Raw genomic sequence first — 14,866 nt, forward strand, 5'->3', positions numbered from 1 at the left:
TTCCACATAATGTTAGCCATTATAGTCATAAACAGGCAATTTAAAAGATGCATGTACTTAAGCGAATGGCCATTTAGAGAATGCACATATGGCTCTGATTGTTATTCATGAATACAATCTAGAACTGGTTGGAATCTACGGAGTCTACACAGAAACCATTTTGGGACTGATTTCATACAGAAGGCTGTTAAGCTGAAAAGGACCTCTTTTCATCAGCACATATTCAAATGTTAATAGCAAACTCTTTAGGAATATCAAAACTGGCTCTGGTTTTATCATCCTGGTTATCAGATAGCCTCCCTAAAAACATACCCCCAAGAACAGCCAATAAAGTTTTAAGGTTTTTTCTGGGTGGGGGGGGGGGTGAGTAATCCAGGATCAACTAGCTTTTTTAAAAAAACAACTAAGGAGAATGGACTTCGTTTTCAACTTCTTGTTCCCCTGTAACATCAGTGCAGCCAAACTGGTCAATGTGTAATGTTGCAACTAGAGAGTGCAGATGTAATGCCCAACGAGCAGCCATAACATTTGCTTCATAGAATCATACAACTGGAGTCCACCTGCTAACTTCTTGGCCCATGCAGGAAATCCAAAATTTGATCAGTCCCAACAGACTTCTGTCTGAAGACTTCAACGACTAGAGAGAGGCCACTGCTTTCCTTGGCAATTGATTCCATTGTCAAACTGCTCTTACCATTAAGGAATTTCTCCTAATGCTCAACAAAAATCTGCCATCCTGTAATTTAAGCTCTAGTCCAGTCTTCTTCCCTGTTCTGTGGGACAGTCTTTCAGATTTTTTAGGAGTACTATCATGTCCTCCCTCAGCATTCTCTTTTCCTGCCTAATCACACTGAATGGAACTCAGTATAGCGTTTTTCTCCCAGTGTGTAGTTCTGGAGGTTCTCCTAACCTCCACTGAGCCAATTTTGGAGTGTGTGGGGGGCAGGCAGGGAGAGTGGAGGGAGGGGAGCCCCATTGCTCAAGTGGAAGTCCTTATACAAGGCTTCTGCTGACAGGCTGGCTGAGTGAATCCTGCCCATTCAGTTCCTTCAATTTTGATCACAGGATATATTTTCTACACCTTTGACCCTCCTCTGAACCAATTTGAAATGCCCAGAATTGGTCATAATGTTCCAGATTATGTCTCCCTATTAGTACATGGTTGTACACAATGGTGTGCAAACAGACTTCCAAGGTCCACCCCCTTTCCCCACAACCATTCATACACTCCCCTAAATTTACTCCCCAACAGATCTGGAGGATGCACAAGGGGCTGCAAGGGTGACAAGAAGAAAGGGAAACCCCACTGTGCAAGCCGAAGTCAACTTTTGATTTACTGCAGTCCCAGGATTCTTTTCACATGTACTGCGGCCAAACCATGTGCCTTACACCTTGGCATGATTTCCCTCCACCCTCACCCAAGTGGAGGATTTTAGCATTTTTCTTACCTGGATTTCTTTTTGTTAAGGTGGACCCAGCTTCCCATTCTATCTAGGTCATTTTGCATTTAAACCCTGTCTTCTGAAACAATCTCTCTCAGTTTTGTGTCATCTGCAAATTTGATAAGGATAGCCTCCACCTGAATCCAGAGGTGGCTAACCTGTGCCCCTTCAGGTGCTGAACTCAAAACTCGATTGCCCATGGTCATAGATGATGGGAGCTGTAGTTTGTCAACATCTGGAGAACAAAAGATTATCCACCCCTGATCTAAATCATTGGTAAAGATGCTAAAGAGTACTGGATCCAGGATGAAGCACCATGGCACTCCACTTTAAAGCCCTCCAGTTTGATGAATAACACTGATGAGCACTCTTTGAGTAGTTTTCTAGCCAGCTCTGAATCTACTTGACAGTATTATCATCTAGCCCACAATTAACCACTTTGCCAATCAAAATATCACGGGGGGACTTTGCCAAATGCTTTGTTAAATCACATCCACTGTGTTTCCACAATCCATTACACTAGTTAGCCAATGAAAAAGAGGAAGATAAGATTAGTTGGGCAGAATTTATTATTGACAAATCAATTCCGGCTTCTGCTAACCACTGTTTATCAAGATGCTTACAGACTGGCTGCTTCACATTCTGTTTGTCAAGGGTATTGCTGAGACCACCCCTCTAGTTCATTCCTGGTAGGGAACTCAATAAGAAATGCAACCAAGGATTCCAGCAATACAATACCCTTTATGAACTTTACTGCAGCATCTTCTCTAGTACCAAAGGCAAACTGACTGGTGTGTGGTTTGCCAGATCCCCCCCTTTTGAAGATTAAGACAACCTTTGCCCTTTCTCCAGTCCTACAGCAACTCACCTATTCCCTAAGGTTTCTCAGAGTCGGGTCTCTTACCTCCAAGCCAGATGCTGAAAACCATTATGGAAAGAGACCTCAATAGATTTAACAGTGGGTCCAAACACTGCAGCTCTCATGCAACAGCCACCCAAAACAACTTCTACATTGTGGCACTCTATGCGAAAAATGTAAACTTTGTTAAAAACAAAAAACCTTACCACATAGTGGTACTGATCACATAAATCAAGTTTGTATATAGACACTTGCCTGGTTGTCTGTGACAAATAAGAATCTGCCAAGGTGACCAGGCAATGAAACTTACAAAATATTTCCCCTTCTCTCTTTCTTTTTTGTCCGGTCTCTTTTAGGCTACAAGCAATTCACATAGGGAGGGTGGGTGGGCAGGCAAGCATACATTTTTATGAGTTAGTAACTTATTTGTAAAAGACTGGCATAAAGTGTTTTCAAGCCAGCGTTAGCTGCCATGATACAAGATGTCACTGTAGAACACAAATAACAAGGGAGTGTATAAACAGGCTTTTCAAGAAGTGATAACACAAGTCCCGGTAGATGCAGTCATTGAGTTGCATTTCAGAGGTTAGGACTGCCTCATTTAAAAGAAAGCACCAGTGTCAGCTTCTGAGCAGCCCCAGAGGAAGTCTCGTGTGGGGAAACACTCAGAGCTTGAAATCAACAGTCTAGCTAAGTTACTGTTCAAACACATCCTGGTGTCTAATGCTTGTTCAGTAGAGTGTCTGTTTCATCCTTGATCGTTATGCTAAAAGCTTACATGTGGTGGGAAACAGAGGTGGTTCTTGTGGATTGTACCAGCTGCCACTACATGTGAGAAGTAATGTGTGGCAATCAATTGTTCACAGGATACACCCAACTTCTATTTTCCTTCCAGCTTTTTTTTTTTTTTTTTGAGATGGAAGGATCCTGAAATTTGGCTGCACCATGAATGCATTGATATGCACCTAAATATGAGTGTCAGTTATCTTTTTTTATATGTAGTGAGCACATGTCATTCCAAGACCAAACTTACAACATGCACAGTTGGTTTTCGACATCTGAACTGGTAATCCTGTTACAAAAACAGCCTCAGTTACTAAGTGAAGGCTTGCACACCTCCCCATAGTTCTATACACTTAGTGACAAGAGATATGAATTTTACTTCCATCCTATTTCATATTTAAATTATTAAAAAGAGTTATGTTACATCTGTTTTACATGAAAGTACAATAACTAAGCAATTATTACTTGGCATTTGTATTATGCAGCAGCTTCCTGATCTCTATTGAACAACACAATAGATGGCAAACTGTTCACGTAAAGGGAGAGCAGTGACCATAAAGAGGAGAATTATAAAATAAGAAACCAACCTTATGAACAGTGTGTAGACAATTCTTTTACCAAAGTGCAACATTTCATGGAGTGAAAAGTGTTCTCTCAAATGCACCGGAAAAAGAGCCCCAACGTCTTAGTAATTCCCCCTCTCAAATATTGTTTGCCTTAGACATGAAGACAAAATGAGCAGGCAAAAGGAAAATAACTGTTAGAGCCCTTAACAGATTAATCTTCCATCAATTGTCAATGAGGTAAGGCCCCTTTGAAGACTATTCTCTGAGTCATCAGTCAACAGAACTAGAGAATATGCTACATGCTTTATACAGAGGTAAGTATGACTGAAAGCCATTGACTTCATCAGAACAGCTTAGCAGTTGACTGTAAGGAAATAATAATAATGATATACACCCCAAACATAAGGAGAAATAATGAATGTTCACAGCTCATATGCTTCTATGTTATTATTTTTAAAAAGGGAAGCGTTTGCATGGATTTTTCCATACTGATGTGGCTTTGTATTAAGTCTTTTATCTCCTGCCACCAGAATATTGTTCACTGAGGCTGAAAGCTGTAGAGGAAAAAACAAGTTTTTTCTCCCCCTTATGTAGCAAGTGGCCAGATTAATGCTGTGTTTAGCATAATGCACTTTTGACAGCTCTTGGAGAGTTATTGTCCAATACACCCTGCTTCACACACCCTGTACCTTTCCAGTGAAAATCTTTTGTGTTTGCAGCATCATGGCTCTCCGTGCCATTTGCTCTTCCTTCAGAGGCAAGTGTAAACAGCGATAAGAACTCTGTTCTGGTACAGCCATGAAGAAGCCATCTCCTGGCCTTTTGCTGTTTGAGAGTAGCTAGAAAACATCATTGTGCGTGCAGTAAAAATACACCTCTGAATCCAGTGAACCACAAATAGTCCAAAATGCACACAAAAATAAAGAATAAAATCTCATAAATCCCAAATAGGCATCTTTGGAATCAGTAGTGCAAAGTAGTTTTGCTGATTTTGTTTGTTTGTTTGTCCTACTGCAATTATAGATCTTTAGCTTCAAGTCTTTCCTAAGATAGTTGTCCTGCAAAGGAGAAACGTGAGAATAGGTAAAAGAGCAAGAAAGTGTGACAGAGAGTAATTCAGAATAGCCATGTTTTCTGTTCTGCACTGAATAGATGACTGGCTATGTCAAATACCCAAGGGAAGTAACAGGAGCAAAGGTCAAACTCAAATGGTGTAGCCCTTACCTCAGGAGAACCCCCAAAATACACTGCTGGGGCACATATTAAACAAGAAGCTTTGCTGACCAAGCAATAGAGGAAACTGTCACTCTCCATGTTACCACTTTTCCTACTCACATTTTGATATATTATCAAATGTTTCTAAGACACAAAGACATGCATCTTCCAGCTATTTCCGTCCATGTATTGTGAGGACACATTTAGGAAAGATAAGTGTCCACAAACAGCATTTTCAGTCTTAAAATTGTCTTACTGTAGCAGTAAAAAGAAACTAAATAGTGAAGTTTTTTGTTTTTATGCTTTCTAACGAAGTCATATTATGAGCATTGCTATGCACTTTTTAAAAAAGGTAATAGTCCTGACCCTTCAATCTAATTCAGCTTGTTCATTCTAGAATCAGTATGTCACAGCAGAGTGGCTCCCATTTAACTAAGTCATCCTCTAAAAGCTAGGCTTCATGTGATGTGCCCCTTTATTCTATTGTCGGGGATGGAAACTAGCACAGATATCTCTATGGTATAAGTGACACCAACAACTCCAGCAGCATAATGCAACATAATCACCGGTAACAATTGGGTGGAAGAGAATACCTAAGGGTTCTCAAGTGTTGGAGACTTAGTTCAAAGGTCAATCTGAACCCAAGCAGCCATGATTGTGTTCTGGCCATTAGTGTACTTTTAAGCAAAAGTAAGTATCTTATGGTATTACTGCCTTTGAGCCAAGCTACACACACAAGTGCATGTCACAGTAGTATGCCCTCCTTCCTCCACTTCTCCAGTATCAGTTGCCCCTTCCCAAAAGGGTTCTCCATTAAAAGGAGCCATCCATTACATGTGTGTGTGTATGTGTATCTGTTCACAGAAACAAAATTATACAGTTAGAAGGCACCACAAGAGTCATCTAGTCCAACCCCCCTGCAATGCAGGAATCTTTTGCCTAACTTGGGGCTCGAACCCAAAACCCTGAGATTAAAGAGTCTCATGTTCTGCTAGCTGAGCTATGTGTGCAAACTCCAGTAGCCGCCCTCTCTGTGCCCATATCTACCTATTTCCACTTCAGAAGATCATGATCCAACATAAATGAAATAATACCTCAAGGTTTTCCACCTCTCTTTTTCAGTTTGGTTTTCCGGACTTTCACTTTCATAGGAAGCCAGGTACAAACCTAAAAAAAAGGAGGTTTTAAAAGGCAACATTCCTTATTGAGACGATCAGTAGCCCACAAGGGAGCATTCTAATCAAACAAGGAGGTTTATGTTTCTTAGGTAAGCTGACACTCATCTGCACACTTAGTGGGACTCACATCTGAGTAAGCATGCACAGGATCAAGCAACACATGCTCAAAGTGCTTAAATATCTGTAACCACAGTTTAAACTTAATGGGTGATTGGAGCCAGCATGAATGGAGATACAGATGTGCATCTGGATCTTCATCCCCATACCTATTCAAATGTTAATTGACTGAATTGGCCGCAGACAGCTTCTACTAAAGAAGAAAAGATGTGCATCTTCATTCAGACCAACCACTCGTTAGTGCAACCGGTACTGGACCATATCAGTGTATGTATCATCATGGGTGATAACTACACATATAATGTGTAAAAGGTTCTTCTACAACAGGACTGGGGAACTCCAGGTGGTGCTGAACTACAACTCCCAACATCCCTGACCACTGGCCATGCTCACTGGGGCTGATGGGATTTGGGGTCCAACACTATCTAGAAGGTCGCAGCTCTGCTCAAATGAGAAGTAGCATCAACCGAGAGAAATAGTGTGCAAAGCAATCTTAGTTGGGGAAAGGGACTGGCCAAAAGTCTGACATGGAACACAGGAGGAACCAGTCTGGTTAGGAGAGTCAGCTTGGGCTGTGGAGGCTACAGCCAAGAGCCCTTCGAACTTGTGGATTAAATCTGGGCTGCCTGGTTTATTCCTGGACTCTCTGGCAGCCTCAGAAGTCTTTCCAGACCTGCTTTCTCCTTACCAACCTGTGGGCTTCACCTTCCTGGAGTCAATACTTAAACAAGTTAGAGTTCCTGTCTTGGACTCTAACAGGAGAACTTCTGAAATGCCTTTGGCTGTTCCAGAAGACTCTGAGCACTGCCAGAGTTTCGCTCTTCTTGTTTCCTTTTTATAGAGCTCACTATAATTATTATATAGATATATGTTAGCTTGGGCAGCTGTTGCTTGTGCAGCTTGGACATAATTTTTCCTTGCTACATTCTAAATTCATGTGTGGCCAGTGAAGTCTCAGCTGTCCTGTTTGATTAATGTGGATGAGTTTTAAAGACTGCGCTTTAAAAATCAAAAAGTTCAGAAGCAATCTAAAAGTCAGTGAAGCCTATGGGCATGTCTAGGCAAAGCTAGCAAATTCAGCCCTTATCTCAGATGCTGATGATAATGGGATACGACTGATTTAACCCATTAGGAGACGGCAGAGAGCAACATGATAGATTGGATGGGCAGGAAGAGAAGTCAGACAAAAACTCATTTGCAAATGGGTATGATTAATTACATGATGAAAGAACTGAATTGAAAGGGTTCTCCCCCTTTAAGCACATATTAAGAGGTAACTAGATCTCTGCTGTGAGCTGAGCTCTGCTTTTCCTGCCTACAGCCATCACAAACTCAGAGAGAGATAGACTGGTTGACTTATAGGGAACAGTAACTCTGTCTTTGAATGTTTTCAGCAATGACATTCAGAACTGCCCCTTATAGTATGACTGTCAGGCCTGTTTCTCTGTGAGCACTGCATGCAGATGATTTGCTACGAGCAAGATGCCTTGTCAAAAAGTTATGGAAACAATAAAGGCCCAGATAATCATTCTTATATTGTAGACAATGGATCTGTGCGATGAGACATTTTGAAAATCATATTTTATCATTAACTATGGAACAATGCTAGTAGTGAACCACTATAGCATTTGTCAAAAAAGGAATTTCTTACCATCTTCAGTAAAGATGGGCGCAGTATGTAAATAGTGGATGATGTTATCATCTCGCTCAAATGGACATTCTACTTGTTTCCATGTTATAAATTCACCTACTTGCTTAGCCAGTTCCAGGAATTTCTGTAAGGATTGGGGAAGAAAAAGTATTGTCTAGGTAAACGGAATTTGTGTGTCAGTAAAATTATTTCTGTGGTTTTAACATTCCTCAAAAATGTTAGCTGCTTAATGTGTCTGGTATATTATTTTTTAAAGGTAGGAGCAAGTGGGTTGTTTGTCCAGCACAGCTTTCCTTGTGTTTCTGTAACACATGAAAGGAAATGATGGTGCTTTGGTAACTGCATATGAAAGGCAGTATAGAAATATTTTAAAGAAAAGAGTTATGCAGTTGTAATAAAATCTGCATATCTCAGGTAAGCAATGCACATGTCTCACACAATACACAGGCTACTCTTTTCCTCTGCTGCTATCAAACTGTGTTTTAAATAACAGGCATTTCTTGCAACACTTGGAATATAAAATTACAACAGTTTTAGTGGAGCTGAATATGAACCAGAAGTTTAATCCCACCAACTGCTCTACCTTTTAAAACATGTAAAACAAAAAAATTAAAATCTCTGAAGGGGGAGATAACTTTTGAGTAGTTTGGGGGGGTTCAGCATGAAGGGGAGTTGGGGAACACCCCCCCCCCCAGTGTGTGCATGGTGTTTCTGCATATGAGCTTTTGGACCATGCCATCTGAAATTGAAAACTCTTAAGTAAAAAATGTTTAAAGGATTTATATGAAAAAGTCTGCTGGGAATTGTTTGACTTTGGGGGTAATCAAGGTAATAATTTTTTGTTCATGTATGGTTTTTGTTGCATTCTGGAACGTAAGCACAAGGGCTCAAAGAACCTATCAACCACTTGCTTGACAAAGATGTTTGCTGCACGTACTTCAAAGTTGACATGTCCATTTGGAAGGCGGTTGGCGCATCCTTCATTCAAAAAGTAAATGTCTTTGATCAGTAGGCTGAAGAAGGGGATCACAATCTGTGAAAAGAATGACATGACTATTATCTTTCGCAGTTCTGTTCTTTATGCATGAAAGAACTGTTCATTCACCAGAAGAAAAGAGAGATTAACTTTTCAGTGTACAGTACTACTCTAATGACGAAATACTAATACTAGTGAGGCCTAGAGGAGATACAAGAGATAACCCACAAAATAGCTGTCATGCAGAAGAGATTTTCTCTGTGAATTGGCAAAACACAATCTATCTAAGCTTTGTGGAATTAAGGTTTCATTTTATTACCTATTAATATTTCAGTAACATTGATATTTAACATCATTTTGTTAACATTAACATTTTAATAAGCAACTTTCACCAGTGCACAGACAGTAAAGAGGCAAAGAGCACAATGAAGTTGCATAAACCCTTGATTAAGTGAACATTAACAATTAAACCCCAGTCAAGCCAACATATGGAAAAGTAGATGCTCATGACTTAACATGACAAAGGCTCTGATTTAAAGAATTTTCACAGGAGGGAACGAAAGATATGCCGTGAAGTCGGTACCTATCTGCTGGATGTTTCACACTAAGTTTGATCTTCACCTGGTGTAAATTTCAAAAGTATCAAATGAAGCAACATGGATTTACATTGGGTATCTATCTTGTCTTATACCATGTTTGGTATATACCAAAATATACCATATTTATTTTTTATTCAGATTTGGAACTATGCTTAACTTATCAAGTCTGGGGACTAAATGGTTTTCACTATATGGATTTATGTACTTTTGTTTTAAATTGCTTTGATTTTTTTACAGTGAAATAGTGGTCTATAAATACTTTTATATATGAAAATAATACTTGAGTAATACAAACTTAAAACATTAACATAGCTCGATCATAATCTGTGAAATGCCTGGAAAAAGAGGGAAGGCTTAATTTAGGCACCCAAAAGATGTCAGTATCCATGCCAGGGGGACTTCACTTGAGAAAGTATTCCATAGCATTCTATTCAGATATATAAACACGGACACGACTAAACGACTAAACAGCAACAACACTACATATTCCTCTGCCACTGCCCATATACTTGACTGACTGTAGACAGTTTTCTCTCAGATGCTTTATCAGCCAAGGACAGGGCAAAGGTAGATAAGCAAGTCTGCTAGGTTATTCTGCAGAGCAACAATGGTCTATTCATTTCACTATAACTTGACCTGGAGTGTAGCTCGCAAGGGTCTTATAAGGGCAGGTCCTCTTCACTCATAAAACACTGTGCCAGGTTCCCTGAAGAAGATTTAAACTCACCTAGCTAGTGAATTCCTGCCTCTCCTACAGGAGCTATAGTTTCCATTAAAGTGAGAATGAATAAGTCAGCTGGGCATATCTTTCAAATATATCCCCAGGTCCTTTGGTAAATGAACTGAGCTGTAACTTAAGTACACACTAGAGTACTATAGCCTTGAGGAAAGGTAAGACTCTGGAAAAGTGTAGCAGTAAAGTAGTCATTTGGTTTGGCAACCAATGTCCTCAAGTTATTTATGGTACTGGTGTGCCTGAGCAGTATGTGCATCGAAAAAAGAAAGCCATTGGGAATCCCAAGAGGGAGTTTGCACTTGCTGAAGCTAAAATATTCACGAAACAAAAGTAAGTGTATGTTAAAAGGATAATGTAGCTGCTCCTCTCCTGTCACTCTCCCCTATCAAAAGCCAATCTTCATATTGAAAAATTAGCCCTAATGTGGTTCCACTAGTAAGTGAATTGTAACAGGATATAATTATCAGTGCTTCCACAAATTAGGATAATTTGCATACGCTAATTTGCAACAGATAATGTTCTGATGCCCTAGAGAATAGCCTAACTTAGCATGTTTACTTTCCTTGTGTTTAGTAAACAAAGCTAGCCTGATTTCTTATTTGCAATTGGCAGCCATTCATTGTTACTAATGACCTTACGACACAGAAAATTGCAGAAAAACAGAGCACTCTGGGGAAAATTCATATCCACATCACTGATGATAATAGGGTCTAAAGTGGCGGTGAATGACTGACTGAAAAAGATCTTGAGGTCATAGTGGATAGCTTGTTGAAAATGTTAACTCAGTTTGTGGCTGGCAGCTGTGAAAAAGGTAAATGCTATGTTAGGGATCATTAGGAAATGGATTGAAGCGAAATCTGCTAATATCATAATGTCATCATGTGCTGCAACCATACTTGGAATACTGTGAGCAGTCCTGATTGCCACACATCAACAAGAATGCTGCATTCTAACCACTTCACACATTGCTTTTCACATGATTTATCTGTATATGTTGTAAGTTGGATTTCTGATATGTATTTTAACCTATTTTGTATTTTCTGGTGTATTTGTGTACATGTGTGTGTGTAGATGGAAGGTGTGTGAGAGATCATTTTGACGCAGCTGAAATTAGTGCACTGTCACAGGCTGGGCCAAGGGACTGATGAAAGAGTCATCATTAGGCAGATAATTAGAAGAGCACATAAAGTACCGTATTTTTTGCTCTATAAGACTCACTTTTTCCCTCCTAAAAAGTAAGGGGAAATGTGTGTGCATCTTATGGAGCAAATGCAGGCTGCGCAGCTATCACAGAAGCCAGAACAGCAAGAGGGATTGCTGCTTTCGCTGCGCAGTGATCCCTCTTGCTGTTCTGGCTTCTGGAATTCAGAATATTTTTTTTCTTGTTTTCCTCCTCCAAAAACTAGGTGCGTCTTGTGGTCTGGTGCGTCTTATAGAGCAAAAAATACGCTATCCTCACGGAATCCATGAAAACAAGTCCAATAAATCACATGAACAAATTAACAATCCCATGATTTAAAAAAACCTACACTAAGGGCAACAATTAGAATTCCCCACTCACTCCCACTCTGTCTGTCATACAAAGAGGGCCCCACTATTTCTAAATTTCACATCATTCTCTTCTTTTTTACTATTACTGTATACTTTTTTGTACTTTTCCTTTTTCTTGAGTGTCTTGGAAGCGTAAATACATATTGAAGGGGCACAATATAAATTATGTAAATAAACAATGAATGACTTAACTACAGTATAAACAATTTTTTTTAAAATCAAACACAAAGAGTCGTGGAATGTACCCCAGCTTTCAAAAGTAGAAAGCATCAATACACAATGTGAGAATGTCATTTTGGCTTCCCTGTTCAGATCCTATTCTTCTGCTTAGCCCTAAATTAAATTCTCCACACAGTTACTTTCTGATAACAGTCCATTGGAATGCATGACACATTGAATGTGTAGTCTACTGTGAGCAGCAGTCACTGTGTCTGCTTCAACGTGCTGAGAATTTGCAAGTCAAATCAGATAGTCAATTAAGGTCTTAAGATATTCATCTCCTGCACTTGCCTGGAAAAAAATCCACTCCATGATGTAATATACACTTCCATTCAAATAACGAATCCTCTGTATGCGTGTGGGTATGCACACTTTCCACAGCAACTCACAACTCAAAGCTGTGTTTTTTAACTTTCAAAAAATATATTCAATCTCTACCTGATTTAATTAATTTAACCTCTGTCTTTCCCCCCATTTCTATTCAAGCATTAAGAAAACTAAGCCCAAAGTGTCAGATTATATTATATACCTGTACTTCAAAAGGAGGAGGGAGGGGTTGGATATATAACCAGCAGTGGACAATATTTATCTTTAAATTAATAGCAATCACATTTCATTTCATTTGACCCAGGGTGAGTAAAAATATTACATTTTTTTTAAAAAAAAAGAAGAAATGGCATTAAGGCTTGGAGAGCAGAATTATAGCTATAGTGGCTGTGGGATTTGAAAACACCAAACCATGATGAGGTGCTGGATTTGATGCATAAACACCTTCTTGGCAACTATCACATTATGCATTCAGTTAAAGGCGGATGTAGTTTTTATCCCTTGCGTTTCCATCTGACTATTAACCTTCTCCTGCCCTTGGTTTTAAAGAGAAACTTTCCCATGTAACCAGCATGAATGACTTCCACAGGAAATGAGATAAGTAATAGAGAAACAGGCTTGCATGGCTATACCTTAGAGACAGACTGCATAAGCATCTTAAAAGTATCAGCTTCTCATTCAAGCATGAATGTGGCTGTCTCATATTCATTTCCTTATTATATATATCCTTCCTTATTATACCTCTTATCATCTCCCTATGGATCTATTTGTTCAGACTAGGGCAAAAGATTCCCCAGTGGTGTGGGCTCTTCCCCACCTCGCTACTTGCAGCTGAGGCAATCAGGGAGCCTATATAATTGCAGAATCTTCATTTCAAAGGACCTGCACCACATTGTCTTGCCTCTGCTCCAGAGGGCTGGGAACCCTCCAGTGGGGGAATGAGGAATCACTGAGCATTTCTTCCCTCCCTGCTCTACTGATAGAAGACACTGACAGCTGAGCAACAGTTGGATGCAACCTTCAGAATATCACAGTATTTTGCCTCTCATGCAGGGATGCTGAAAAGATGAACAACTATAAAACCAGCCAGTATGGGCTGTGAAAAGAAACAGTTCCAGGGCAGCATGGTGATCTGGAGCAAGTGAAGGAGACACAGGCTGAGTCGCTGCTTGGTCATGGACCTCACTGCATGACTTTGTCCAGTCAATTATCTCTCAGCCTAACCTACCTTTATTGTTGTAAGGATAATATTGGTGTAGAAGCATGTTTACAGTCATACCTTGGGTTACAGACGCTTCAGGTTGTGTTTTTTCGGGTTACGGACCCGCTGAAACCCGGAAGTACCAGAACGGGTTACTTCCAGGCTCGCGCATGTGCAGAAGCGCCGAATCGCAACCCGTGCGTGCGCAGATGCGCACAGATCACGTTCGCAACCCGAGAGTCCACTGTATTGTGCTGAGCTTCTTGGCAGAAAAATAAGATGATAGTAATAATACCTTTTCCCTGTTGCTGTGTGCTGTTAGGGACCGATGTGCAGCTCCCCGCAATGCAGTTCTGTAGTTATAAAAATTACCTGTAGGGTCCATTTGATGCTAGAGAGGAAGAAAACATTGGAAGATCAAAAGATATTTTGAATTGCCTTTGCAGTGCAAAGCTGATGTGGTAAGCAATACAGGTGAACTAGAGACAAAACTACTCAACACCTCCTTTTCAGGTCAATTTCTAGTCATTTATTTTCATCTAGTTTCTTAAGAGTCCGTAACATTTTTGTCATGATAAAAACCCTTCAGTCCTCTAAGAATACTTCTAAAGATGCTTCCATATGATGATTTTTGTTGTTGTTAGTGGCCACTACTTATTTTGTTGTTGTTAGGCACAGACAAACACACAGAGCACACATGGTTCACCCTAATGGCAGAATATTAAACGGCAACTGCCACTCCTCGATTAATCTGTTTCCGGAGTGCAGAGCAATGCCAGGATTGTACAGTGGTGCGACCATGTAATTACACCATACACATATGCATTTGTGTGTGTGTGTGAACATGCACATACATCTACAAATGAGACAGGCCTACTTCAACTTTGTATGCTGGACAAACTGGCAGTCCACTCGGTTTTTCAAGAGGGAGCCCACTTGTACCAAGACAAGCAAAGGTGTGTGGCAAGAAGGACTGACTGAAGCGGTAACAACAGCTGTATAGTATGTAGAACTTGTTAACTGAATTAAGAAGCACAGGTATACTTGAGGGTTGCTCCTTAAAATGATCTTCAGAAAGTACCCTAAAGAGGAAATGGCTTGCCTAACTTACATTATCATAGGAACCTCAGCAGTGAGCCTCACAATTGATTCCAAGCAAATACAGACATTTCCCAAATTACCACAGGATAGTCTGATGTGCAATTTTCCCTGCTGACAGATTTAAGGCATTGATTGCCCATAACCTGGTAGCTGTTTGATATATTCTCTGGTTATAATGCCCGTCAATCCTAGCATGAGGGTTGCTAGTTAAGTCAAGATAACACCAGAACTCAGTATAGCTCTTAACCATGGCCTGCGCTAAATAGACAAGACTGGAAAAGAATACATTTGCACCCATTTGTGGTCTGGACTTTATTCCTGATATTTCTGCTTTTTACTTCTTTT

At 40.0% G+C, this 14,866-nt stretch overlaps 1 protein-coding gene across 3 annotated transcripts in view; it reads right to left on the minus strand.

Annotated features, from left to right (window-relative positions):
• Positions 1-401: 401 nt before the first annotated feature.
• Positions 402-14,866, minus strand: part of RASGEF1C (RasGEF domain family member 1C) — a 79,680-nt gene continuing 65,215 nt past the window's right edge. For 2 of the 3 annotated variants that reach the window (XM_083488192.1, XM_083488190.1), the window contains exons 10-14: positions 13,716-13,811; positions 8,749-8,844; positions 7,812-7,935; positions 5,960-6,032; positions 402-4,708 (exon numbers count right to left, since the gene is read on the minus strand). In XM_083488192.1, the coding sequence (XP_083344318.1) occupies positions 4,684-4,708; positions 5,960-6,032; positions 7,812-7,935; positions 8,749-8,844; positions 13,716-13,811 (414 nt within the window). In that variant the 3' untranslated portion in view covers positions 402-4,683. Of the gene's footprint in view, positions 6,033-7,811; positions 7,936-8,748; positions 8,845-13,715; positions 13,812-14,866 lie in introns of all 3 variants that reach the window. The other variant, XM_083488191.1, reaches the window with a different exon arrangement.

Source organism: Podarcis liolepis (genome assembly GCF_965112155.1).
Source record: "Podarcis liolepis genome assembly, chromosome: 2".
Lineage (NCBI taxonomy): Eukaryota > Metazoa > Chordata > Lepidosauria > Squamata > Lacertidae > Podarcis > Podarcis liolepis.